This window comes from Pristiophorus japonicus, chromosome 19 (assembly GCF_044704955.1).
Source record: "Pristiophorus japonicus isolate sPriJap1 chromosome 19, sPriJap1.hap1, whole genome shotgun sequence".
Classification (NCBI taxonomy): domain Eukaryota; kingdom Metazoa; phylum Chordata; class Chondrichthyes; family Pristiophoridae; genus Pristiophorus; species Pristiophorus japonicus.
Window position 1 is genome coordinate 28,506,462 of NC_091995.1, and position 27,638 is coordinate 28,534,099.

Consider the following 27,638-nt stretch of genomic DNA (forward strand, 5'->3'; position numbering starts at 1 on the left):
ACTCGGTCCCTTCATCCAAGTCATTAATATAGATTGTAAATAGTTGAGGCCCCAGCACCGATCCCTGCGACACCCTACTAGTCACTGTTTGCCAACCGGAACATGACCATTTATTCCGACTCTCTGTTTTCTGTTAGATCATACCCATTTGTATCTACTTATGTCATCAACCCATCTATTTTGTTTAGAATGCTGCGTGCATTCAGACAAAGAGTTTTTAATTTTGTTTTATTTGTCATTTTTTCCTGCTTTGACTCCACTTTCTGATTCACCTTTATGATTATACATTCTGTCCTATCATGTGACTATCACAAAGGTAGACGGCGAACTCGATGGACACGAGTCTTTTTAATCTAGCAATTCATGTGTTTCTCCTTCCAACTCGCCCTACAACCCAAGGATATGGACATGTGAAGGATAAGTAAAGACCATCGTGCCTTCCTTCCACCCTTCCTTTCTAACTCCAACCTTCCTTCCTTCCTCCCTTCCTTCTGTCCTAATTTCCTTCCTTCCTTCTTTCTTTTGCTGCTTTCCTTCCTTTCCTTCATTCTTCCCTTCTTTCTTCCCTCCTTCCTTTCTTTGTCTTCTTTCTTTCCCTTCCTGCCTTCCTTGCTTCCCTCCTCACTGAACGCCATGGACGTGTATTGACACTGAATGACCGGTGTGCCGTTTTGTCCTAGGGCTGGTCTGTCACCTGGACGATCCCTGCGTCAGTAACCCATGTCACGAGAACGCGGTCTGCGAAATGAACCCGCTGACGGGACGAGCCATGTGCCAGTGTCCCGCTGGCTTCACGGGCCCATCGTGCAAGAAGGACATTGACGAGTGCGCAATAGGTGAGTCCCTGGCCGGGTCCGTAACTGACGGGGTTGCGGCATTCCCCCAATCTCCTTTCCCTTTCCATTTGCCTCCCCTACCCTTACCTGTCTCCCTGTGCACGGTGTCCCTTTGCCGGGGCCTCGCATCAACCCTTTGACTGCTGAGCTCAGTCATTCAAAAGCCCGTACACTAGTTTAACTTGTAAAATAACGAACAGTGATAGCACTCCCGGCTCAGGTAGATTGCAACCAGATGCAGAATAAAGCTCCCGACTACACTTCCCCCAATAATATGTCCGCATCTCTTGTCATAGAATCATAGAAGTTTACAGGACGGAAGGAGGCCATTTCGGCCCATCGTGTCCGCGCCAGCCGATCAAGAGCTATCCAGCCTAATCCCACTTTCGAGCTCTAGGTCCTGCAGGTTAAAGCACTTCAAGTGCACATCCAAGTACGTTTTTAAATGTGGTGAGGGTTTCTGCCTCTACCGCCCTTTCAGGCAGTGAGTTCCAGACCCTCACACCTTCTGGGTGAAAATATTTCCCCTCAAATCCCACCTATACCTCTCTCAATGGCTTTAAATCTATACTCCCTGGTTGTTGACCCTTCCGCTAAAGGAAACAGGTCCTTCGGGCCCACTCAAGGTCCCTCATAATTTTATACACCTCAATCAGGTCTACCCTCAGCTTCCTCTGTTCCAAAGAAAACAGACCCAGCATCTCCAATCTTTCCTAGGGAGGTAGAGGAAAGTCATCGAAAATTCTTCCTCCTTCCTAAAATCGACCGTATCCTATTTTTTGGAACAAGATGACTTTTTGTTTAAAAAGATTTTTATTTTAATCACCACAGAAGCCCGATTACTGCAGTGCGACACGTACTTCCCACACTAGCAATCCTGTGTCCTTTCTGGAGCAGAATTTGGGGCAGTTCTGTGCAGTGGACCCATGCCCACAAGGAACTGGACTGAGAAGGCCAAACTCCTTTCACATCGGACGCCTGACAGCCAGAGGGTGGGGGAAATTATCATCCTGTCAGGGTTGGTTGGGTTTCAACCCAGATCCCAGAGGTGAAAGGCCAATTGAAAGACTAGAAAAAGAAAGAATTTGCATTGAGATCGCACCTTTCACCAGCTCAGGACATCCCAAAGCGCTTTACAGCCAATGAAATACTTTTGGAGTGTAGTCACTGTTGTAATGTAGGAAACACAGCAGCCAATTTGCGCACAGCAAGCTCCCACAAACAGCAACGTGACAATGACCAGATAAACTGTTTTTGTTATGTTGACTGAGGGATAAATATTGGCCCCAGGACACCAGGGATAACTTCCCAGCTCTCCTTCGCAATAGTGCCATGGGATCTTTTACATACAGAGAGAGAGAGAGCTATACACTTGAGGCCTCGGATTAACATCAGATCCGAAAGACGGCCCCTCTGACAGTGGAGTGTCAGCCTAGATTTATGTGCTCAAGTCCATGGGGTGGGACTTGAACTCACAACCTCCTGACTCAGAGGCGAGGGTGCTACCCACTAAGCCACAGCTGGCACACGTCATAAGTTGGCAACACGTGTGGATGTTGAACACTGTTGCCTGTAACAGGGCGTTGAAGAATCATTTATCCTGTTTCGACAACCAGACTCAGGCTGGTTAACATAAAACGGTGAGATTAAACGGCCATCACAGAGTGTGGAGGCTGCATGTGTTCTATGTGGTGGAGGGTGCTGTAGCCAACAGTCTGTGCCATCCCCGCGCCCCACCCCTCCGCCGTATGCCTAATTTCTAACATCATTTGTTTTTCCGGAATCTTCTCGGGCAGGAGCCAATCCCTGCGAGCTCAACGGCCGCTGTGAGAACAAGGTGGGCTCCTTCGAGTGCCGCTGCCTGGCAGGATACACGGGTGCGCGGTGCGAGCAGGATGTCAACGAGTGCCTGTCGAACCCCTGCCGGAACGAGGCCACGTGCCTGGACCAGATCGGCGAGTTCAAGTGCATCTGCATGCCGGGTAAGGTCACAGGTTCAAACCTCACCTCATTGAGAAAGGCCTGGGCTCTGCCGATGACTCATGGGTAAAAGTACTTGGCAGATCAGGTAAGAGGCGACGGCTTCCCTTCCCCTCCCTTCCCTCCACTGCCCTTTCCCCTCTCTTCCCTTTCCCCTCCCTTCCCCTCTCTTCCCTTCCCTTGTCCCTTCCCTTGCCCCCTGCCCTTGCCCCTGCCTTTGCCCCTTGCCTCTTGCCCCTTGCCCACCCCTTCCCCGAAGGATGGTGGTCATCCAGCCGGGTTGTCGTAACGACCTTTCCTGATCCGTTCTTTTTTTCTGGTGCCAATCACCGGATTTATCGAATTCGCTTGCCGATCGGGGATTCGAACCCATGCCCTCCGATCACCCACTCGAGAGGCCATGGGACCTGTCCGTATTGAAGCAACCCCTGCTCCGGTCGCCAACCCTCCAGGATTGTCCCGGAGCTTCCCAGAATTGGAGATTAATCTGCAGGACACTGCAGCCAGCAAACCGCCGAAGAAACATTTAAAAGAAAAATAATGGTGTTTTTTCAGTTTGTACGAACGCTTTCATTTATTAGTTATAGAAATATCAGAGAGGAGGAGGGGGAGCGGGAGGTTGTTTGACTGACAGGCACAAACCATCCAATTGGGCATTCAAGAGTCTGCTCGCTTTCCAATTGGCCGATGGCCCGGAGGATGGACCAATGGAGGGAGTGTGGGGGGGCGGGCTGGTTGGCGGCGGGAGGTCACGTGACGAAGCCTCCAGGACTAGGCCCGACCAGAGGGGGCAGCCCTGCCGTGGGCAGGGGATGCTCTGTGTTTAACCCTGCGTGTTCTGCCCCCAGGTTACGAAGGCCTCTTTTGCGAGATCAACCGCGACGAATGCCTGAGCAACCCCTGCCTGAACAATGCTGCATGCGAGGACCGCATCAACGACGTGCACTGCCAGTGCCCCCCGGGTAAGAGACGCGTGGCACCGGGCGACGGGATCGCACCTGTATCGTCTGTTTAAAGCAGGGCAGATGGAAAGAACTGGCATTTCCACATAGTGCCTTTCACCACCTCGGGACGGCCCAAAGCGCTTCACAGCCAATGTGGTCATGTAAGAAACGTGGCAGCCAATTTGGCTTTTCACCAATCAGGGAGCAGCTTTCTCCCACCTTCCAGGCATGGGAACTTTAAAGATCGGAGGGTCCAAGCTGTTGGCAGGAGGTTAGAGTGCAGCCACAGGGAAACATGCCAGCAGGCGCTGTGAGGTCTGGGTCAAAAGTGCACACAGGCTCCTCTAGGCCGACAGGCTGCCTCATGGAGACCCCTCCACCAACCCACTAAAACAGCCTGCCTTACAAGATCGGGATTATTAGATTTTAATGTTTTATCTTTCTCTCTCTCCCCCTCTCTGTCTCTACCCCCTCTCTCTCTCTGTCTCTCCCCTCTCTCTGACTCTCTGTCTCTCCCCCTGTCTCTCTCTGTCTCTCCCCTCTCTGTGACTCTCCCTCTGTCTCTCTGTCTCTCTGTTTCTCCGCTCTCTCTGTCTCTCCCCGTCTCTCTCTGTCTCTCCCCTCTCTCTCCCTCTCTCTCTCCCTCTCTCTCTCCCTGTCTCTCCCCTCTCCCTCTCTCTGTGTCTCCCCCCACTCTCTGTCCTGTTCCCTCTCTCTGTCTCCCCTCTTTCTTTCTCTCCCTGTCCTCTCTCTCTCTCTCTGTCTCTCTCCTCTTTCTCTCTGTCTCTCCCCTCTTTCTCTCTGTCTCTCCCTTCTCTCTGTCTCTCCCTTCTCCCTGTCTCACCTCTCTTTCTGTCTCTCTGTCTCTCTCTCTGTCTCTCTCTCTCTCTGTCTCTCCCCCCTCTTTCTCTCTCTCTCTCTGTCTCCCCTCTCTCTGTATCTCCCCTCTCTCTCTGTCTCCGCCCCCCCCCCCGCTCTCCCTCTGTCCCTCCCCCTCTCTCTCTCTGTCACTCCCCTCTGTCGCTCTGTTTTGCCCTCTCTCTCTCTGTCTCTGTCTCTTCCCTCTCTGTCTCTCTCTGTCTCTCTCCTCTTTCTCTCTGTCTCTCCCCTCTTTCTCTCTGTCTCTCCCTTCTCCCTGTCTCACCTCTCTTTCTGTCTCTCTCTCTGTCTCTCTCTCTCTCTGTCTCTCCCCCCTCTTTCTCTCTCTCTCTGTCTCCCCTCTCTCTCGCTGTATCTCCCCTCTCTCTCTGTCTCCGCCCCCCCCCCCCCGCTTTCCCTCTGTCCCTCCCCCTCTCTCTCTCTCTGTCACTCCCCTCTGTCGCTCTGTTTTGCCCCCTCTCTCTCTCTCTCTCTCTCTCTCTGTCTCTTCCCTCCCTCTCTCTGTCTCTTCTCTCCCCTCTCTCTGTCTCTCCCCTCTCTCTGTCTCTCCCTCTCTCTCTGTCTCTCCCTCTCTCTCTATCTCCCCCCCCTCTCTGTCTCTCCCCCCCCTCTCTCTCTCTTTCTCCCATCTCTCTGACTCCCCCTCTCAGCTCTCTCTGTCTCTCCGCTCTCTCTGTTGCTCCTCCCCTCTCTCTTTCTCTCCCCTCTCTCTGTCTCTCCCCTCTCTCTCCCTCTCTCTGTCTCTGTCTCTCCCCTCTTTCTCTCTATGTCTCCCTGTCTCTCCCCCCACTCTCTGTCCTGCTCCCTCTCTCTGTCTCCCATCTTTCTTTCTCTCCCTGTCACCCCTGTCCTCTCTCTCTGTCTCTCTCCTCTTTCTCTCTGTCTCTCCCCTCTTTCTCTCTGTCTCTCCCCTCTTTCTCTCTGTCTCTCCCTTCTCCCTGTCTCACCTCTCTTTCTGTCTCTCTGTCTCTCTCTCTCTCTGTCTCTCCCCCCTATTTCTCTCTCCTCTGTCTCCCCTCTCTCTCTCTCTGTATCTCCCCTCTCTCTCTGTCTCCGTCCCCCCCCCCCCCGCTCTCCCTCTGTCCCTCCCCCTCTCTCTCTCTGTCACTCCCCTCTGTCGCTCTGTTTTGCCCCCTCCCTCTCTCTCTCTCTGTCTCTGTCTCTTCCCTCTCTCTCTCTCTCTCTCTGTCTCTTCCCTCTCTCTCTCTGTCTCTCCTCTCTCTCTGTCTCTCCCTCTCTCTCTATCTCTCCCCCCTCTCTGTCTCTCCCCCTCTCGCTCTGTTTCTCTCCTCTCTCTGACTCCCCCTCTCAGCTCTCTCTGTCTCTCCACTCTCTCTGTTGCTCCTCCCCTCTCTCTGTCTCTCCCCTCTCTCTGTCTCTCCCCTCTTTCTCTCTGTGTATCCCTGTCTCTCCCCCCTCTCTCTGTCTCTCCCCCTCTCTCCCTCTGTCTCTCCCCTCTCTCTCCCTCTCTCTGTCTCTGTCTCTCCCCTCTTTCTCTCTCTGTATCCCTATCTCTCCCCCCTCTCTCTGTCTCTCCCCCTCTCTCCCTCTGTCGCTCCCCCTCTCTCCCTCTGTCTCCCCCTCTCTCTGTGTCTCCCCCTCTCCCTCTGTCTCTCCCGCTCTCTCCCTCTGTCTCTCCCCCTCTCTCCCTCTGTCTCCCCCTCTCTCTGTGTCTCTCCCCTAGTCCCCTCTCTCTCTGTCTCTTCCTTCTCTCTCTCTGTCCCTCTCTCTCTCTGTCTCCCTCCTCACTCTCTCTTCCCCCCCCCCTTTCTCTCTCTCTCCCACTCTCTCTCTCTGCCCGCCCCTCTATCTCCACTCTCTCTCACTCCCCTCTCTCTCTCTGTCTCTCCCCTCTCTCTCTCTGTCTCTCCCCTCTCTCTCTCTCTGTCTCTCCCCTCTCTCTCTCTCTCTGTCTCTCCCCTCTCTCTCTCTCTGTCTCTCCCCTCTCTCTCTCTCTGTCTCTCCCCTCTCTCTCTCTCTGTCTCTCCCCTCTTTCTGTCTATCCCCTCTCTCTATCAGCCTCTCCCCCCTCTCTCCCTCTCTCTGTCTCTGTCGCTCCCCTCTCTCTCTCTGTCTATCCCCTCTCTCTATCAGCCTCTCCCCCCTCTCTCCCTCTCTCTGTCTCTGTCTCTCCCCTCTTTCTCTCTGTGTAGCCCTGTCTCTCCCCCCCATTCTCTGTCTCTCCCCCCCATTCTCTGTCTCTCCCCTCCATTCTCTGTCTCCCCCCCCACTCTCTGTCTCTCCTCCCTCCCCCACTCTCTGTCTCTCCCCCCCCCACTCTCTGTCTCTCCCCACCCACTCTCTGTCTCTCCCCCCCCCACTCTGTCTCTCCCCCCCCCCACTCTCTGTCTCTTCCCCCCCCCCACTCTCTGTCTCTTCCCCCCCCCACTCTCTGTCTCTTCCCCCCCCCCCCACTCTCTGTCTCTTCCCCCCCCCCCCACTCTCTGTCTCTTCCCCCCCCCACTCTCTGTCTCTTTCCCCCCCCACTCTCTGTCTCTTCCCCCCCCCACTCTCTGTCTCTTCCCCCCCCCCACTCTCTGTCTCTTCCCCCCCCCACGCTCTGTCTCTTCCCCCCCCCACGCTCTGTCTCTTCCCCCCCCCACTCTCTGTCTCTTCCCCCCCCCACTCTCTGTCTCTTCCCCCCCCCCCACTCTCTGTCTCTTCCCCCCCACTCTCTGTCTCTTCCCCCCCTACTCTCTGTCTCTTCCCCCCCCCTACTCTCTGTCTCTTCCCCCCCCACTCTCTGTCTCTTCCCCCCCCACTCTCTGTCTCTTCCCCCCCCGCTCTCTGTCTCTTCCCCCCCCACTCTCTGTCTCTTCCCCCCCCACTCTCTGTCTCTTCCCCCCCCACTCTCTGTCTCTTCCCCCCCCACTCTCTGTCTCTTCCCCCCCACTCTCTGTCTCTTCCCCCCCCACTCTCTGTCTCTTCCCCCCCACTCTCTGTCTCTTCCCCCCCACTCTCTGTCTCTTCCCCCCCCCACTATCTGTCTCTTCCCCCCCCCCCACTCTCTGTCTCTTCCCCCCCCCACACTCTCTGTCTCTTCCCCCCCCACACTCTCTGTCTCTTCCCCCCCCACACTCTCTGTCTCTTCCCCCCCACCACTCTCTGTCTCTTCCCCCCCCCCACTCTCTGTCTCTTCCCCCCCACTCTCTGTCTCTTCCCCCCCACTCTCTGTCTCTTCCCCCCCACTCTCTGTCTCTTCCCCCCCCCCACTCTCTGTCTCTTCCCCCCTCTCACTCTCTGTCTCTCCCCCCATTTTCTGTCTCTCTCTCCCCCATCTCTCTGTCTCTCCCCTCCTCTCTCTCTGTCTCTCCCCTTTCTCTCTCCCCATTCTCTCTCTGTCTCTCCACCCCCCCCCCTCTCTCTCCCCCCTCTCTCTCTCCCCTCCCTCTCTGTCTCTTCCCTCTCTGTCTCTTCCCTCCCTGTCTCTTCCCCTCTCTCTCTCTCTCTCTCTCCCCCTCTCTCTCTCTCTCTCCCCCTCTCTCTCTCTCCCCCTCTCTCTCTCTCTGTCTCTCTCTCCCCTCCTCCCCCCTCTGTCTCTCCCCCCTCTGTCTCTCTCCCCTCTCTCTCTCCCCTATCTCTCTCTCGCCCCCCCCCCCCCCCCATTCTCCCATTCTCTATCTCTCTCTCTCTCTCTGTACATAATTTTCACTGTCTGTCAGTTTTGGAATGGCCCAAATGTTACAGGAAGTGCATGATTTACATCGGACTTTAACAATAGCCAGTATGCTGTGTGCAGTCAGCGGATGGGGGAAGGCTCTATCTCTGATAGCGCACCACGCTCCTGTTCATTAATCACCGTCCTAGTGCCAACTCTGTCGCCGATCAGTTTGACTGTGTTACCTTTTAAACTTTCGTTGCCTCCCTCCCCCAGGATTCGCAGGGCTGAGGTGCGAGCTTAACATTGACGAGTGCTCAAGCACTCCTTGCCTGAACGGAGGGAGGTGCGTCGATGGGCCCGGGCGTTATGAGTGCGACTGCCCAGAAGGTGAGTACCACTGTTTTGTCACTGGCCGTCTCCATTGGCCAATGGTCTCCATTCAGCAGGGTCATCATGTGACTGGAGTGTCTGTGCGTTGTAAGGTTTCTAAATCTCTGGCATTAAATTTGACAGTGAGACAATTCTTTTAAAACAATTGGAACAGTTTATTAAAAAAAACACACACACATGCACATCCACCTTAGTTACAACAGATACAATGAGGTTATAATAAAGAGTGATATACGTTACTCTCCTTTGGCTGGCTGGCTCAGGAGAGAGAGAAAAGTCTTTGGCTGAGTTCTTTATACCACTCAAAGCCATTATCTCTCCGAAAGCCTCAGGATTGGACCTTGCTTCCAGGGCAGTTCCTTATTTGCTCTCCTCACACATGTGGCTGTCTGGCCTGGCTCAGCCGTCTCTTGATTAGTTTAAATGGCTTTCCAATGCACAAAGCCCATGCGGCAACCTGTGGGCTTCCATTTTGTTTCAAAACAAACAGGCCTTTCCGTATAATCTACACTTTTAACATATATACATAGACAGAATCAATTAATAAACACTATTATTCTTACAAACTCCCCACCTTGAGGGCGAAATATCCTTATTGACCCCTCATATGGTTTATCTCCTCAGGGATCACATATCATAAACATTGAGAGAGAGAGAGAGAGAAAAGTGGATGGCCTGACTTGGTCCCCACCTCGTAAGGTTTAGGCCACATGTAGGGGATTGACTATAATACAATCACATCTCCAGCGGAGACTCTCCCCTTCCCGTATCTTCAGTGCACCGTCACTTCTCAAAGCACATTGATGATTGATGATGTTCGTGAGTCATGCTGCAGTTCCCGCTTCTCCATCTTCTCTCGGCTTCGGTCGTGGCCAATATTGTCCTGACGATTGTGAGGATCCGTAACATGGTTTGTGGGAAACAAGATCAGTGCAGTATTTACTCTTTGGCAGTTTTTAACTGATTAATGTGAAACCACTTCCTGTACTTAACACCCTTTTTCCCCGGTAACTAAATCAAATAAACCGCGGGGTTCAATCGGTCTATAATCTTATGCAGTCCCCACCGCCAGGGCTCAAAGGCAGCTTCTTTTTCCCATAATTTGGAATCATTACTGAGTCTCCCACCTCATATTCAAAGGGACGTACTTTCTTGTCAAAGTACCTTTTAATTTGTCTTTTTGACTTCCCCAATTTGGTGGCCACAAATCGATTTATCTGATCGGTGTTATCTACCACTTGTTCCAGCCACTTGGAACAACATGGTTTCATTGTCAGGGGACTCATCCCTGTTAGTGTTAGCTGGCCTGGCGTTCTCAGGAACCATCCCGTCATGGTCTGATATGGGGAGACCCCTGTTGTTCTATGAGGTGTGGACCTCATTGCCATTAAGCACATTGGCAGCATGTTAGCCAATTGATCGGGTTTTTTCCCCCAACAATTTTTCTAACATTAACTTGAGGGTCCTGTTTCCCCTTTCGACCCCTCTGGATGACTGGGGATGGTGAGCAACATGTAATTCGTGTTTTATCCCCAACATTTCCTGCAGATAGGTAAAAATGTTACTGGTAAAGTGTGAACCTTGATCGCTGTCCACTTGTACTGGTACTCCCCACCTACAAAACACATGATTCAATAGTGTTTTAGCTGCTATGAATGCGGTGTTGGAGCGGCAGGGGAATGCTTCGATCCATTTAGTGAATTGATCCACCACCACTAGGGCATGCTGAAAATTGGCTTGTGCCTGTGGAAGTGGCCCAATTAAGTCTATCTGGAGGTGAGTCCATGGTCCTTGAGGTGGGGACGTACTTTGAAGCAAGGCTCAGTTAGTGCATGCGGAGAATTGTGTTGCAGGCACTGTAGGCATCGTGCCATGTATTGGTTGATTGTTTCCCTCATGGACGGCCACCGAGCTGTGGATGCTATCTTGTCGAAGGTTACCAGAGCTGAATAGTGCCCTGCTTTGGGGTGGTAGTGAAAGAGGGAGAGCAGTTCCTGACCCACCTCTGATGGAACACACGTCACCGGGCAGGCGTTTGGCTTTCTTTTGAACATCAGCAACTGCTCATCTGAGTCAGGGGCAGTGGCCAGTATGGTATTGGGAGCCCAGGCTGTTAGTTGAGGAAGGGGTCTGCCTTCCTCTTGCCAGGCGCTTACAACAGCATATGATCAGTATTGCTGCTGCAGGGATTTTAAATCTAGGTGATCTGTTGGGGAGGCTTTGCTAACAGCCTTGCAGGGCTCAACAACTATATCCTCTATCTCCCCATCAATCGCAGCATCCCTGGCTGCTCTGACTGCTCTGGAATTTCCCTCACTATGTGGATCCCCTTTTCTATGGGCTGCTATCTTTCCTATGAAGCAGGGCTGGAATCGCTGTTTAAGGTATGACCAGAGCCAGCGTAACCAGGGCCCATGGACCAGGGCCTTAGCGTCTGTCGTACAATAGTCATTTTTGTGGTATAGGGGCAAGGAGAGCATGGTGTTTATAGCATAGGCACTATCAGACCAAGTATTCACGGGTATATCTGAAGTTTCCTTTACCTAAGTTAGAAGTGCGACAATTTCTGCATATTGTGAAGACTGTCTGTTGCATCTTCGCTGGATGGTTATTTCTGGCAATACCACAGCATACCCAGTGTGAGGAGATCATTCGTTATGATATGAGGACCCATCAATGTAGACATCCGGGGCATCTGATATGAGCTCTTTCTGCACAGGATGGGTCTCAAAGTCAATCAGAGACGCCGATGCAATGGGCTGTCGTCGATCAACTCACTTTTGGCACAAAACTGCAGTAAGGCTTTGCTCTGTGGCCCTGACCTCCAAATGGAAGGGCTGCGTGGGATCAGGAGGGATCAGACATGCGGCCTGTATCACTGCAGTTTTTAATTTAGCCACGGACTGGGTGTGGGCATCAGTCCATGCTGGGCATGTGTCATCACCTTGCAGTTTTATTAAATCATAGAGGGAAGGGGGTCCTTCAATAGATTCCTCGCCTGCCAATTTTTCACAATCATGCTTGCATGTGGCGAACACCGTGTTCCTGGATTAGTTTTGCCACAGCTTCATGTTTGCTTCCTGGAGCATCATACTCAGATGGATTTTTAATAGCAAAAACTGAGTGAGCATCTGAAATTTCTATCACTCCTGCCTTAGCTCTCAATCCCATCCAAACACAGTCCTGATTATAATCTATCACTGCGCCATACTGATCCAAAACATCAGTCCCTACAATTCCCCTTGTGTTGGGGGTGGTCATCAGCATAGGTGCTGGGACCTTACAGGTGAGGCCTCCCAACTGAAGTTCAGTGGCCTTCCTTGTATATGCGGTGGTTGTATCATTAAACTCTTTCAGGGTCATATAACTCTTGCCCGCCACTGCATAGCGTTCAGGGTATGGGGTGTGGATGATTCTAACGGCTGAGCCAGTATCGATAAGCATAATCTGTTGTCTGCTCCCTTTTAAGACAACAAGGACTACTGGTCTCCTGCTACCATCACGTCGGAACCCCACTTCCGACCAATCTTTGGGGGCCGAACCCTGTCATAGGGTCGATCCTGGAATGTGTCTCTCTAATGAGTGTGCATCGGCGATTGTGTGCACCGGTAAAAGATTTTGCATCCTCCCCAGAGGGCTTGGATTCATCCCTCGGGAGGTATCTATGCATCGCATCATGGTTCGGTGCTGGTCTGGGTCTGCTGCAGTCTTTTGCTAGTTGGCCTACCTTCTTACAATTAAAGCACTGTCCCTTAAAGGGGTAGTTTCAAGATCCCTCCACCATTGGCACTGCTTTATTTGCAGTGGGTGGTGACTTCACCTTTAACTGGTCTTTTACCATCTCCCAGGCTATTTGAGCGCTGGTCTCTATATCTAGCCACTGATTGGTGGGCCTCATGGCTATGCTCAGTGTGGTTTTAACTAAAGGATGGAGTTGGGTCAGGAACATTGATTTAAATTGTTCCTGATTCTTTCCTACTGTAACATTTGTGGGTGCCTGGATCTGCGTATGTTGATAGATATCGTATGGGCGATTACTGAAGGCTCTAGAGGTTTCTTGTGAGCTCTGCTTAGTCTGATTAAGCAGAGCCACTAAGTTAAAGTTTTGGATCCCTAAATGGTTTAGGATCTCGGTCACAGTACATCGGCCACTGCGCCATATTGGAGGACTGTGTCTGGCAGATTATCTTTTAGGGAAGTGGAAAAGGCCAAGAAGAGGACTCGTGTTAAGTCTCTCTCTTCCAACTTGGGGTGACCCCTCTTGAAATTGTCCCACCTCCTATTAACTTCCAGTGGGTCATTCCCATCATTAATGGGCCCCAACTCATGGCGTCAGCACCAGATATGGGCTGTGAGTCGGTATGGTTACTGGTGGTGCGTATTACGTCATAAAGAAATCGTTACTATGGCTACGATTGGCTCTTGTGTCTCCAAGGTATCCCATTCTACACCACTCTCCTGGGGATTATATTGATTGCCTTCCTCTTCCCAATCTGTTTCCTCCTTTTCCCCTTCTGCTGTCTCTGTTATGGCTCCCTGTGTTACTGCGGATACCAGGGCCTTCTGCTCCCCTAACTTACTTTTTAGCCTCGCCATTTCTAATTGGCACTGGGAGTGATCTGCCTCCCTATGTGGCTTCTTAATTACTTCCCTTAATACTTTCCTTAATGCTCCCCTAACATCTTCTATCTCTTGCTGGAGCCTCAAGTTTTCCAATTTATATTTTTTTAACTCTAAGTTGTTTTCATTTGCTTCAACAATGGCTGCTGTGGCATTTAAGTTTGAGAGACTTTGTTGTTGTAGCAGTGAAGCTGCCTGTTTGGCCCCTCTTTCTAATTGTTTAATACTGTGGTTTAATTGGCCAATTTCTTATCTTAAATGCTGTATTTCTCCCTCTTTTAGCTGCTTCACAAGTTGGAGGCCTTCTTCCTTTTATTGTTTTATACCTTCATTCTCTCTTTCTTTTAGCTGAATCTCTTTTACTTGCAATTCTTTAAAATCTTGTATCACTTTGGTGTCTTGCCTCATTAATTTCTCATCTCTCCGGGCACAATAAAATGCGCTGAATCCCACGAGACTGTTTTCCCTTTTTCGCCTTAGCTCTCCCTTATCTAGCTTTTCCTGGATAAGTTTCACCATCTCCCCAAATGACGCAGGTTGACCCTTGTGGATGTGCCGTGCCTGTGCCTTTAACTCTTCTATGTCTTGTATCAGGAACTTTTTGGACAAACTCTCCTGATAAACTAGCTCAACATTTCTTTTTATTGTTGGCTTTCTGTCCATGACCGATCCCTTCATCCTGTGTCTTTTGAATATAACTACTGGTGCGTCCCCACTTAAACAGTTACAACTATCGAGATGACCACTCCTTAAGACGCAATTTCTCCTGATCCGTTTAATCGTTTCTAGCTTATACTTCACAACACAGTTTAGAATCGCAGCTCCCGAGATTTCCAATTGTTCAAAAAGCTGTCTCTCCAATTGTAAGATTTCTAAATCTCTGGCATTAAATTTGACAGTGAGACAATTCTTTTAAAACAATTGGAGCAGTTTATTTTAAAAACACATACATACATGCACATCCACCTTAGTTACAACAGATGCAATGACGTTACAATAGAGTGATATACGTTACTTCTTCTGACGGGACTGGACAGGTTAGATGCAGGAAGAATGTTCCTGACGTTGTGGAAATCCAGAACCAGGGGTCACAGTCTAAGGATAAGGGGTAAGCCATTTAGGACCGAAATAAGGAAAAACTTCTTCACTCAGAGAGTTGTGAACCTGTGCAATTCTCTACCACAGAAAGTTGTTGAGGCCAGTTCGTTAGATATATTCAAAAGGGAGTTAGATGTGACCCTTATGGCTAAAGGGATCGGGGGTACAGAGAGAAGGCAGGCGTGGGGTACTGAAGTTACATGATCAGCCATGATCATATTGAATGGTGGTGCAGGCTCGAAGGGCTGAATGGCCTACTCCTGCATCTATTTTCTATGTTTCTTCCCTTTGGCTGGCTGGTTCAGGAGAGAGAGGAAAGTCTTTGGCTGAGTTCTTTATACCTCTCAAAGCCATTGTCCCTCCGAGAGCCTCAGGATTGGACCTTGGTTCCAGGGCAGTTCCTTATTGGCTCTCCTCACACATGTGGCTGTCCGGCCTGGCCCAGCCATCTCTTGATTAGTTTAAATGGCTTTCCAATACACAACACCCATGCGGCAACCTGTGGGCTTCCATTTTGTTTCTTTCAAAACTCAGCCCATGCTGGCAACCTGTGGGCTTTCATTTTGTTTCAACACAAACAGGCCTTTCCGTATAACCTACACTTTTAACATTTATACATACACAGAATCAATTTCAATCATTAATAAACACTTTTATTCTTACAGTGTGAAGCTATCCGTTCGAGATTTCGGTCTCCCATATAACCCTGGACCAAGGCTTTGTGTGAATTGCCTTATTGCATGTGAAAGAAGGACTTGCATTTATATAGCGCCTTTCACGTCCACCGGACGTCTCAAAGCACTTTACAGTCAATGAAGTACTTTTGGAGTGTGGTCACTGTTGTAATGTGGGAAATGCAGCAGCCAATTTGCGCACAGCAAGCTCCCACCATCAGCAATGTGGTAATGACCTGATAATCTGTTTTTGTTATGTTGATTGAGGGATAAATATTGGCCCCAGGACACCGGGGATGACTCCCCTGCTCTTCTTCTAAATAATGCCCATGGGACCTTTTACATCCACCTGAGAGAGCAGATGGGGCCTCGGTTTAATGTCTAATCCGAAAGACGGCACCTCCGGCACTTCCCTCAGCACCGCACTGGGAATGTCAGCCTAGATTTATGTGCTCAAGTCCCTGGAGTTGGACTTGAACCCACAACCTTCTGATTCAGAGACGAGTGTGCTGCCCAACCAGAATGGAAACCCAAGCAGCATTTTCCCCTTCTTTTCCACACTCCCGAGGTGTAATCCCCTGCTGCTGCCACCACACCCATGTGGTGAAGGTACTCCCACAGGGAGGGAGTTCCAGGATTTTGACCCAGCGACGATGAAGGAACGGCGATATGTTTCCAAGTCAGGATGGTGTGTGACTTGGAGGGGAACGTGGAGGTGGTGGTGTTCCCATGAGTCTGCTGCCCTTGTCCTTCTGGACGGTAGAGGTCACAGGTTTGGAAGGTGCTGCCGAAGAAGCCTTGGCAAGTTGCTGCAGTGCATCTTGTAGATGGTACACACTGCAGCCACGGTGTGCCGGTGATGGAGGGAGTGAATGTTTAAGGTGGTGGGTGGGGTGGCAATCAAGCGGGCTGCTCTGTCCTGGATGATGTCGAGCTTTTTGAGTGTTGTGGGAGCTGCACTCATCCAGGCAAGTGGAGAGTATTCCATCGCACTCCTGACTTGTAGATGGTGGAAAGACTTTGGAAAGTTAGGAGGTGAGACACTCACCGCAAAATACCCAGCCTCTGACCTATTCTTGTTGCCATGGTATTTGTGTGGCTGGTCCAGTTAAGTTTCTGGTCAATGCTGATCCCCAGGATGTTGATAGTGGGAGATTCGGCGGTTGAATGTCAAGGGGCGGTGGTTAGAATCTCGCTTGTTGGAGATGGTCATTGCCTGATACTTGTGTGGCATGACTGGAGAGTGATCTACTGTTGTGAGGGGGAGAATATGAGGGGGAGTGATTTGTTTGCCTAATTGCTGGTCTTTCTCTCTCTCTCTCTCTCTCTCTCTCTCTCTCTCTCTCTCCAGGGTTCGAAGGGCCTCTCTGCCAGACGAACGTCGATGACTGTATCCGAAGCCCGTGCCACTATGGGTCTTGCCTGGATGGGATCGCCAGCTACTTCTGTGTCTGCGTCCCCGGGTACACAGGGCGGATCTGCAACCTGGAGATCGACGAGTGCCTGAGCCAGCCCTGTCACAATGGGGGCCGCTGCAGCAACCTGGTGAACGCGTATCAGTGCGCCTGTCCGTCAGGGACCACAGGTAACCGGGATGCGGGGGGGCTCGAGCGGGGCCGGGGGGGCATGGGGATGGGCGCGACTTGGTGTGGCGCAGGGTACAGGCAGGCAGCAGAGCTCTGGGGATAGAGGGTGGGAGGCCGGCTGGGAGAGGTGTGGATTAGTCGAATCTGGAGGTGATCAATGCGTGGTTGAGGGTTTCACCCGCTGAAGTACGCTTGTAGGGTCGGCAACCCTGCAGGATTGTCATGGAGTCTGCAGGAATTGAAGATTGATCTCCAGGACATTGCCACCACAAAACTAGGGAGAAAAATCATCAGGAAATGTTTTTAAATTGTGCGCTTTTTAAAAAAAAACACTATTTTGCTTATCAGTTATTACAAAATAGCATTGGCGATGGGGATAAGCAAGAGTCATTTGACTGAAGTTGGGAATCATCCAGCCGGGAAATGAGGAGTTTGTTTGCTGGCCAATTGGCCAAGGGTCGGTGAGCACCGTAAGGATTGACGTGTTGGCTGGACGCAGTAGATCGTGTGACAAATACTCCAGGAATACGTCCAGCCAGAGTGGGCGACCCGAAAGGGGTGGCAGTGGGCGACGGGAAGGATATGGGGCCGGGAGCTCAGTTCATAGGGTCAGATAGGAGGCCAAGGTCGCAAACAGTTGGCTTCGGTCTGAGACAGTGGCCGAGGAGGGGGATGGAATCGGTGCGGGAGGTAAGGAGGTTTGTGGGGGGGTGCAGGGGAGGGGCGGGGAGGGCTGAAGACCAAGCCTTCGGCCTACAACAACAACAACTTGTATTTATATAGCGCCTTTAACGTAGTGAAACATCCCAAGGCGCCTCACTGGAGTATCATGAGATTAAAAATTTGACACCGAGCCGCATAAGTAGTAATTAGCGCAGGTGACCAAAAGCTTGGTCAAAGAGCTAAGTTTAAAGGAGTGTCTTGTTGGAGGAAAGTGAGATAGAGAGGCGGTGAGGTTTAGGGAGGGAGTTCCAGAGCTTGGGGCCCAGGCAACAGAAGGCATGGCCTCCAATGGTCGAGCGATTATAATCAAGGATGCTCAACGGGGCAGAATTAGAGGAATGCAGACATCTCGGGGCGGGGGGGTGGTGGGTGGGGGGGGTTGGGGTTGTGGAGGAGATTACAGAGATAGGGAGTGGCGAGGCCATGGAAGGATTTGAAAACAAGGATGAGAATTTTGAAATCGAGACGTTGTGTAACCGGCAGCCAATGTAGGTCAGCGAGCACAGGAACGATTGATGAACGGGACTTAGTGCGAGTTAGGACACGGGCAGCCCAGTTTTGGATCACATCTAGTTTAGGCCTACCCAATGTTTAGGTGGAGACGACTGTGGCTCGTCCAAGACTGCCGTCTGGCTAGCGCAGAGGTCGTGGCGGGGTTGAGACAAGGTGGGTGCCGTCAGCGTACCTGTGGAGTCTGACCCAAAGTGGCCATGGACACCTCGGTATGACTTCCTTCTGCCCGTTCTATTGTGGAAGAATGATCCCATTTGGATAGGGTGCAGTCCAACAGAGGAATGTTGTGTGACTGCATTAAATGCCTTATTCTTTCCAAGAGCAGCTCCGTGTGGGATGGTGTTCCATTCCCAGCAATGGCATTTTGATGAGGGACAGACTTGCATTTATGTAGCGCCTTTCATGACCTGCGGACATGCCAAAGCACTTTACAGCCAATGAAGTATTTTCGAAGTGTAGTTACTTTTACAATGTAGGAAACGTGGCGGAGATTTTGCGCACAGCAAGTTCCCACAGATAGTAATGCGGAAATAAGCAGATAATCTGTACTTTGAGTAATGTTGGTTGAGGGACAAATATTAGCCAGGACACCAGGGAGAACTCCCCTGCTCTTCTTCGAAATGATGCCGCGGAACCTTTTATGCCCACCTGAGCGAACAGACGGGATCCTGGTTTAACGTCACATTCAAAAGGCAGCACCTCCGACAGTGCAGCACTGCCTCAGGTGGGACTGTGTTCCAACCCTAGCAATGACATCTCTCATTTTGATGAGGGACAGACCTGCATTTAAACAGCGCCTGTTACGACCACCAGACGTCCCAAAAGCGCTTTGCAGCAAGTGAAGTACTTTGTGAAATGTATTCAACTGTTGTATAATGTAGATAATGTGGCAGTCAGTTTGCACAAAGTCTGGTTTATGTGCCCAGGGCCCCGGAGTGGGGCCTGGACCCATGACCTTCTGACTCAGAGGTGAGAGTACTGCCTGCTGAGCCACGGCTGACGTGTGGAAAAGTACACAACAGTTGAAGAAATATTGCAAGTGAAAAATAATGCTGAGCTGGCACAGTGCTCTGGTCGATGCACTGAGTGGAACGGATTGATGACTGAGTGATGTCAGCTCTCTCATCACACACCTCCTCTTGTTTTTGTGTTCATTACTTCCCTTTCTCTTCTTTCCTGCAGGGCCGCACTGTGAGATTGACATTGACGAGTGTGTGGGCAATCTGTGTCAGTCTGGGCATTGCAAGGACTATGTCAACGGGTACATCTGCATGTGTGACCCTGGGTTCACAGGTAAAAGGAAATAAGTCGCCCGCTTCCTGGCTATTCCTCTCTGCCCTTTTGTTGCTCTTTCTGCTGAATTGAAGGAGAATATCCTCTGTCAGTTCGATACTCACTTTCTGCCATTTTGTAGAGAATTTCATTTATTTTTTATTTGGATTTCCAGAGCCAGGGGCCTGTTAGCCTGATCCCACTTTTAGGCTCCTAAATCTATCTTCCATAAACTACCACAAGGCCTGTGAGCACAGGTATAGGGCCTCCTCAGGGAGATATCTGTACACTGACGGGTCTCTCAGTCACTCCCTCGGGAGATATCCGTACACTGACTGGGGTCTCTCAGTCACCTCTCCCTCAGGGAGATATCTGTACACTGACTGGGGTCTCTCAGTCACTCCCTCGGGAGATATCTGTACACTGACGGGTCTCTCAATCACTCCCTCGGGAGATATCTGTACACTGACTGGGGTCTCTCTGTCCCTCCCTCAGGGAGATATCTGTACACTGACTGGGGTCTCTCTGTCCCTCCCTCAGGGAGATATCTGTACACTGATTGGGGTCTCTCTGTCCCTCCCTCAGGGAGATATCTGTACACTGACTGGGATCTCTCTGTCCCTACCTCAGGGAGATATCTGTACACTGACTGGGTGTCTCTTGGCCCCCTCTCTCGGAGATATCAGTGACACTATTGATTGGAGATTGGAGAGCAGATCTATTTTGCGGAGCTCTCCTGCCGCGACTGAGGACCCCAGAGGTCCTGAAGCAGGCAGGAGTGAGGAGGAGGCAATTAGAAATGGCAAAGAATGCTCCATTCATCCGCTCTGACACTCGCTCTCAGTGTGGATTGACAAGTCGTGGGAAAGTTACAAATACAAAAAGAATTCTTGGTGGATGAACTGGTCCATCCGGTTTTTTATCAGGCAGTTACATCACTCCTGGCAAAGGCCAGAGGCAAACAGAAAAACTGTGACCTCAATCGGTGTCATTCCCACCCTCCAGGCTGCCTGTGGTATTCCACTTTGGGAACGTAAGGCCTTGGGAATTGGGGAGAGAATGCCATGGGGGGCGGTGGGCTGGAGGGTGTTGAGGTGGGAGGGTGGGTGGCGGTGGAAGAGAAGGCTTTTGGAGCATGTCATTTAGCTGTCAGTGAGTTGATAAGGACACAACTCAATCAACGTACTCCGCTGCCAGCATAACCCACGACGGCTAATCTCTGGTGATTTATGACTAACAGCCAAGACTATCCTGGCATGACCTGCGGCCTCGTAAATCACAGCCGGACTTTTTTTTTGTCAATCCTATGTTGAAGTCTCTTCCCCCCTGCCCACCCCCCCCCCCCCCACCTCCGTCCGGCTACTGTTTCCTCTGAGCGTAACACACACTGGCATTTCGGCACCATTTACCCAACATGACATTGTCAGTAGCATTGTAATGTGAATGAGATGTTAATGCTCCCTCAACCCATTCACCTCCCCTGCCCTCCCCAACCCTCCCCCCTGCCCCGCACCCCCCTCCCCCCCCCCACACACCCTCCCAATTGGACTGAGGGTTTCTATCGCAAATGAAATTTCAAAAGGCATGCATTTATATGGTGCCTTTCACAATCTCAGGATGTGCCAAAGTGCCTTTGTCACTGTTGTAATGTCGGAACCACGGCAGCCAATTTGCACACAGCAAGATGCCACAAACAGCAATGTGCTAACTATTATATTTGTGATGTGCCTATGAATGACTCCACGAGGCAATGTGTTGCACTCAAACTGTAGTGACCTTGGTCCTTTATTCCGAACTCATGTGGCTGCCCTTTTATACAACCCCTGCCACCAGGGCAGGAAACCCCAGTCTCCACCAGTTGCACCCTCTAGTGGTGCCAGCATAGTATATACACAGTGTAAACCTTTTTGATCGTCCATCAGGTAACAAGTCTCCATCTTATGCAACTATACAGTGACGACACAGAGAGTATAACAATAGTCTGCATATATAACAATAATGACCAGATAATCTGTTCGTGCGATGTTGTTGGTTGAGGAATAGATATTGGCCGCAGGACCCCGGGGCGAGCTCCCCTCCTCTTCTTCTTTGAATAGCGTCACAGGAACTTTCACGTCCTCCTGAGAGGGCAGATGGGGGCTTGTTTTATTGCTTCATCTGAAAGACGGCACCTCTGACAGTGCGGCGCTCCCTCAGCACTGCACTGGGAGTGTCAGCCTGGATATAGGTGGTCGAGTCCCTGGGGTGAGAATCGGACCCACAAACCTTCTGACTTTGAGGCGAGGGGGTGAGGTGCCGAAGGGGACACAGCTGACACCACCGAGCTTTGACTCGGAGCTCCGCCCTATCCTCAGCCTGACGTCCATACACTTCTCAGCGGTTTTCTCTGTCTAGCGAGAACTCTTGCTGTTTCTCCCCTTCCCTAACCTAGAGAGGTGCTAAGACTGTCCGCAGTGCCCCTATTGCCGACCTGGCTGAGGTCAGCTGGCTCTGCAGCAGTTTGGGATGCACACTTGGAGCCTAGAAATTGCAGCGACTTTTGCTGGAGCACTAAAGTATGGTCAGGCGCTGCGCTCGCGGAGCCAAGGCGAACTTCCGGTTTCGCGCTCCAGGAAAGGAAGTGGAGCATCTAATCAAGCTCTGCCACGTCTCTTGGAGCGCTAAAACCAGGCAGGAGGGGCCGGTAGCAGTGCAGCACTGCACAGTGTCCCGTGCAGCGGTGCCGGGATCGGGTGGCTCCTTCCCTCCCTTAAAGGGAAGGAGCCCTTGCTGCAGGCCCTGCTTTAAATGCACCTCCATGGTGGCAGACGGCAGACCCCATCCGTGGCGCTCAGCCCCAAGCACTTGAACAGAGTGCAGGGCTGATGAATCTCAGCCGATGGGGGCGTAACGAGATTGTCGCCCGGGGGAATGGGTCGATAGCGCCTCTGGGGAAATGGCCCCGGGGGTTTAGTGGGGGAGGGGCAGTGTGCCGTCAGCGCCATGCCCCGCGATTTGCGCCCTGGCCCACCTCTTCTGTCGGCCCAGCAATGGCTGCCCTCACCTTGGCCGGGCCCGCCATCCAGCAGCCCGGTACTCCATTATGGGTGCCAGGCTGCCGTCCCAATTGAGGGCGTCTCTGGTGGCTCAGTGGTGGTCGCCAAACGGACGGCAGAGCCCGCGGTGGCTCTCCCGCCAGGCAGCGCACATGGATTGAGGCCTGGCCTCTCAGGTGCTGGACGGAACCACCTCATCACAATAGCCCAAAATGTGTGTGGTGGTGCGTAACGATCCTTCCTTTAAATAACTAATTAACACTTCAGAACACCATTGTGAGAAACAAACAGATTCAAGCCTGCTTGACTCTTGAGAAGGAATATTGAATCAAACATAGAATCATAGAAATTTACAGCGTGGAAGGAGGCCATTCGGCCCATCGTGTCTGCGCCGGTCGTCCAAGAGCTATCCAGCCTAATCCCACTTTCCAGCTCTAGGTCCGTAGCCCTGCAGGTTACGGCACTTTAAGTGCACATCCAAGTACTTTTTAAATGTGGTGACGGTTTCTGCCTCTACCACCCTTTCAGGCAGCGAGTTCCAGACCCTCACCACCATCTGGGTGAAAACATTTCCCCTCAAATCCCCACTAAATCTTCTACCAGTTACTTTAAATGCATGCGCCCGAGTTGCTCACCCCTCTGCTAAGGCAAATAGGCCCTTTCTATGCACTCAATCTAATGAGCCTCCTCTGTTCCAAGCAAAACAAACCCAGTCTTATCCAATCAATTCTCATAGCTAAAATTCTCCATTCCCATCTTACAGAAGTATTATCAGTTTTTAAATATTCAATTCAGGCAAGGTAAGCACAGGCTAATTTTAAAGATGTATGCCAAATATTTTTTAAGGAGTCCGTATTTTAAATGGATTGTTTTAATTACAGGCTTCCGGTGTGAGGTGGACATTGACGATTGCGTCTCCAGCCCGTGTCACAATGGAGGCACCTGTCACGATGGGGTGAATCGGTTCACCTGCGTCTGTCCGGATGGATATTACGACCCGCAGTGCTTTTCGAGAGTGGATGAGTGCAGAAGCAATCCCTGCGCACACGGGACCTGTCTCAGCAACGTCAGCGGGTATGACATCAGGGTCGGGAGTTAAAGAGCAGAAGGCGATTGGGGGGGACGGGGGGTGGGGGGGGAGTGTGGCTCAAAACCCAGCAACATGCAGGCAGGCAAATGGATACCTTAAAGGGGGACTTGTCACCATTTTTATTCCGAGGGCGAGGGGGATTTGTGGATTGGAGAGGGAATTTCAAGACATCTGCTAGAGTTTAGTGTCATTATTGTAACAACAAAAACTTGTATTTATATAGCTCATGTAATGTAGTGAAACATCCCAAGGTGCAGTGACCAAAAGCTTGGTCAAAGAGGTAGGTTTTGAGGAGCGTCTTGAAGGAGGAAAGAGAGGCGGAGAGGTTTAGGCAGGGAGTTCCAGAGCTTAGGGCCCAGGCAACAGAAGGCACAGCCACCGATGGTTGAGCGATTATAATAAGGGATGCTCAAGAGGGCAGAATTAGAGGAGCGCAGACATCTCATGAGGCTGTGGGGCTGGATGAGATTACAGGGATAGGGAGGGGCGAGGCCATGAATATAAGGATGAGAATTTTGAAATCGAGGCATTGCTTAACCGGAACCCAATGTAGTTCAGCGAGCACAGGGGGTGAGGGGTGAGCGGGACTTGGTGTGAGTTAGGACACAGGCAGCCGAGTTTACATAGTTTGCGTAGGCTGGAATGTGGGAGGCCAGCCAGGAGCGCGTTGGAATAATCAAGTCTAGAGGTAACCAAGGCATGGATGAGGGGGGCTTCAGCAACAGATGAGCTGAGGCAGGGGTGGAGACGGGCGACGTTATGGAGGGGGAAATAGGCGGTTTTAGTTATGCTGCGGATATGTTGTCAAAAGCTCATTTCAAGGTAAAATATGACACCAAGGTTGCGAACAGTCTGGTTTAGCCACAGACAGGAGCTGGGGAGAGGGATGCAGTCGGTGGCTAGGCCATCAACAAGTGTCAGCCGTGGCTCAGTGTCTGAGGCTCATGGATCAAGTCCCACCCCAGAAACTTGAGCACAAAATCTAGGGGAATGCCGGCCAGAAAGGCAGTGATGGCCAATGGCTGAATGGCTGCTATCCAGAAACAGAAGCCAGGAAGCTTCTAGGCCCAGAAGATCTTTTCAGGTACCTCGAAAATAATGTACTTGCCTTTTATTTACCAGGCTGCACCTTGTCACTTTTCCCTCCTCAGATCTTCTCATCTGATTGGGGAGGGTCGAAGGGCAGAAGGCTTGTTTTTGACCCTGAGATGAGCTTCCAACCACATATCTGTGCCAACACAAAGACCACCTATTTCCACCTCCGTAACATCGCCCAACTCCCCCCTTGCCTCAGCTCATCTGCTGCTGAAACCCTCATCCATGCCTTTGTTACCTCTAGACTTGACTATTCCAACGCACTCCTGGCCGGCCTCCCACTTTCTACCCTACGTAAACTAGAGGTGATCCAAAACTCTGCTGTCCATGTCCTAACTCGCACCACGTCCCGCTCACACATCACCCCCTGTGCTCGCGGACCTACATTGGCTCCCGGTTAAGCAACGTCTCGATTTCAAAATTCTTATCTTTGTTTTCAAATCCCTCCATGGCCCTCGCCCCTCCCTATCTCTGCATCCCCTCCAGCCCCACAACCCCCCTGAGATGTCTGGGCTTTTCCAATTCTAGCCTTTTGCCCATCCCCGATTTTATTTGCTCCATCATTGGCAACCGTGCCTTCAACTGCCTGGGCCCTAAGCTCTGAAATTCCCTCCCTAAATCTCTCCACCTCTCTCTCCTCCTTTAAGACGCTCCCATCACCCCCTGTGCTCGCTGACCTACATTGGCTCCCGGTTAAGCAACGTCTCGATTTCAAAATTCTCATCCTTGTTTTCAAATCCCTCAATGGCCCTCACCCCTCCCTATCTCTGTCATCTACCCCAACCCCACAACCCCCCGAGATATCTGCGCTCCTCTAATTCTGCCCTCCTGAGCATCCCTGATTGTGATCACTCCACCATCGGTGGCCGTGTCTTCTGATGCCTGGGCCCCAAGCTCTGGAACTCGCTCCCTAAACCTTTCCGCCTCTCTACCTCTCTTTCCTCCTTCAAAACACTCCTTAAAACCTACCTCTTTGACCAAGCTTTTGGGTCACCTGCCCTAATTTCTACTTATGCGGCTCGGTGTCAAATTTCTATCGCATACTTGTCCTGTGAAGCGCCATGGGACGTTTCACTACGTTAAAGGCGCTATATAAATACAAGTTGTTGTTGTTGTTAAAACCTATCTCTTTGGCCAAGCTCTTGGTCATCTGCCCTAATATCTCCTTATGCGGCTTGGTGTCAAGTTTTGTGTGATAACACACCTGTGAAGCGCCTTGGGAGGTTTCACTACGTTAAAGGCGCTATATAAATGCAAGTTGTTGTTAATGTTGCCTCTCGGAGCTCCTCCATTTGAACAGTCACCTGACATAGAGGGAGGAAATTGAGCCGGGAAACATTTCTCTGTCACCCCTCTCAACGGACTCCGTGGACGAGGTAGCTTTTTTCTGTGCTGGAATATTCCAGGATTTCGAGTGTGGATGACGTGCAGCCGATATTTTTCTGCAGGATCTGATATTGTTTCTTTAGAGATATATTAATTCACAGGATGTGGGCGTCGCTGGCAAAGCCAGCATTTATTGCCCATCCCTATTTGCCCTTGGTAAGGGGGTGCTGAGCCACCTTGTTGAACCGCTGCAGTCCGTGCGGTGAAGGTGTTCCCACAGTGCTGTTAAGGAGGGAGTTCAAGGATTGTGACCCAGCGGCGATGAAGGAACGGCTGGTATGCTTCCAAATCAGGATGGTGTGTGACTCGGAGGGGAACTTGGAGGTGGTGGTGTTCCCATGCGCCTGCTGCCCTGTCCTCCTAGGTGGTGGAGGCTGTGGGTTTGGGAGGTGCTGCCGATGTTGTCATGTGACTCACCAAACCGGATTATTGGCCCACACGCTGATCTTGCCCATGCGCCATGGCTCCTTCATTGTTAAATGCCGCCCTCCCCCGGGCCTAACCGGTTCTACAGGCTGATCGCATAATTCTCCTTTCGGGCCCCTGGGCTGTGCACTCTTGGCACTGTTGATGTTACTTGCCCCAGCCCTACCTTTCTGGGACTGTAGCCCCCTTCAGTGCTGACGTTACCCTTCCGTCAGGGCCGTGGTCTCACGGTGCTGATGTCACTCATAGTGCTTTGTTTTCCTGTCCCAGCGGCTGCTCCCTGCTGTTTATTCTGAGAGTGGTGACGGGGTCCCTACTGTGAGGAGGGCCGACTGAACAGGCCCAATCTCTCATCAGTCGAACTGAGCACTGACCTACCTCCAGAAGGATCCCCGTCAATCGTTTCCACAGGATATACGGAGCACAGCTTTTTGTTGTGATTTGCCGGCAGGAAGCAGATGCTTCCCGATTGATAGGTCTCTGATTGTACCTCGTAGAGTTGGGAAGGGAGTGACAGCTCTCCTTGTACAGTGTCAAATCCATGGATTACAGAGAGTCACGAACTTTAATCTTCACCCGCTCCTGTCCTCTTGCATCTATTAACCCTTCGAGCATGAATATCGAGAACGGTAAGGGGGAGTCTCAAGGTACGAACTGGTATATAGATAGATAATATCCCACAATAGTATCCAAAGTATTAAATGGTATATAGATCCCACAATAATATCCAAAGTATTAAATGGTGTATAGAGAAGATGATCCCACAATATTACTTCAAGGCCATAAGAACATTAGAATTAGGAGCAGGAGTAAGCCATGCAGCCCCTCGATCCTGCTCCACCATTCAATAAGATCATGGTTGATCATTGGCCTCAACTCCACTTTTCCACCCGCTCTCCATAATCCCTCGATTTCCCCTAGTCTCCAAAAATCTATCTATCTCAGCTTTGAATATACTCAATGATTCAGTATCCGTGGCCCTCTGGGGTAGAAAATTCCAAAGATTCACAACCCTCTGAGAGAAGAAATTCCTCCTCTTCTCGCTCTTAAATGACTGACTCCCTTATCCTGAGACTGTGTCCCCCTGCTTCTAGACACTCCAGCCGGAGGAAACAACCTCTCAGCATCTACCCTGTCAATCCCCTTCAGAATCTTGTATGTTTCAATGAGATCACCTCTCATTCTTCTAAACTCCAGAGAGTATAGGCCCAAGCTATTCAATCCGGTCAGGAGGACATTAGTTTAAATTAACAAAAAGTAAACTTAAATCAATTAATAGAAAACAAAAAAAAAAATTCTCCTTCGGGTGATAATTTTTTGGAATAATCTAGCAACTTAAATAATGTAGTAAGTGATGTAGTAAGGCCGGTAAGTGGAGCTGAGTCCACGGCCAGATCAGCCATGATCTTGTTGAATGGCGGAGCAGGCTCGAGGGGCTAGATGGCCTACTCCTGTTCCTAATTCTTATGTTCTTATGTTCTTTAGTACAG

The 27,638-nt window shown here is 51.0% G+C and overlaps 1 protein-coding gene across 1 annotated transcript in view; it reads left to right on the forward strand.

Annotated features, from left to right (window-relative positions):
* The window catches only part of LOC139229815 (neurogenic locus notch homolog protein 1-like), a 388,541-nt gene that overhangs the window by 291,233 nt on the left and 69,670 nt on the right, over positions 1 to 27,638 (forward strand). Inside the window, exons 7-13 of the mRNA XM_070861407.1 lie at positions 681 to 836; positions 2,633 to 2,818; positions 3,665 to 3,778; positions 8,514 to 8,627; positions 16,374 to 16,607; positions 19,027 to 19,137; positions 23,033 to 23,225. Of these exons, the coding sequence (XP_070717508.1) occupies positions 681 to 836; positions 2,633 to 2,818; positions 3,665 to 3,778; positions 8,514 to 8,627; positions 16,374 to 16,607; positions 19,027 to 19,137; positions 23,033 to 23,225 (1,108 nt within the window). The remainder of the gene's footprint in view (positions 1 to 680; positions 837 to 2,632; positions 2,819 to 3,664; positions 3,779 to 8,513; positions 8,628 to 16,373; positions 16,608 to 19,026; positions 19,138 to 23,032; positions 23,226 to 27,638) is intronic.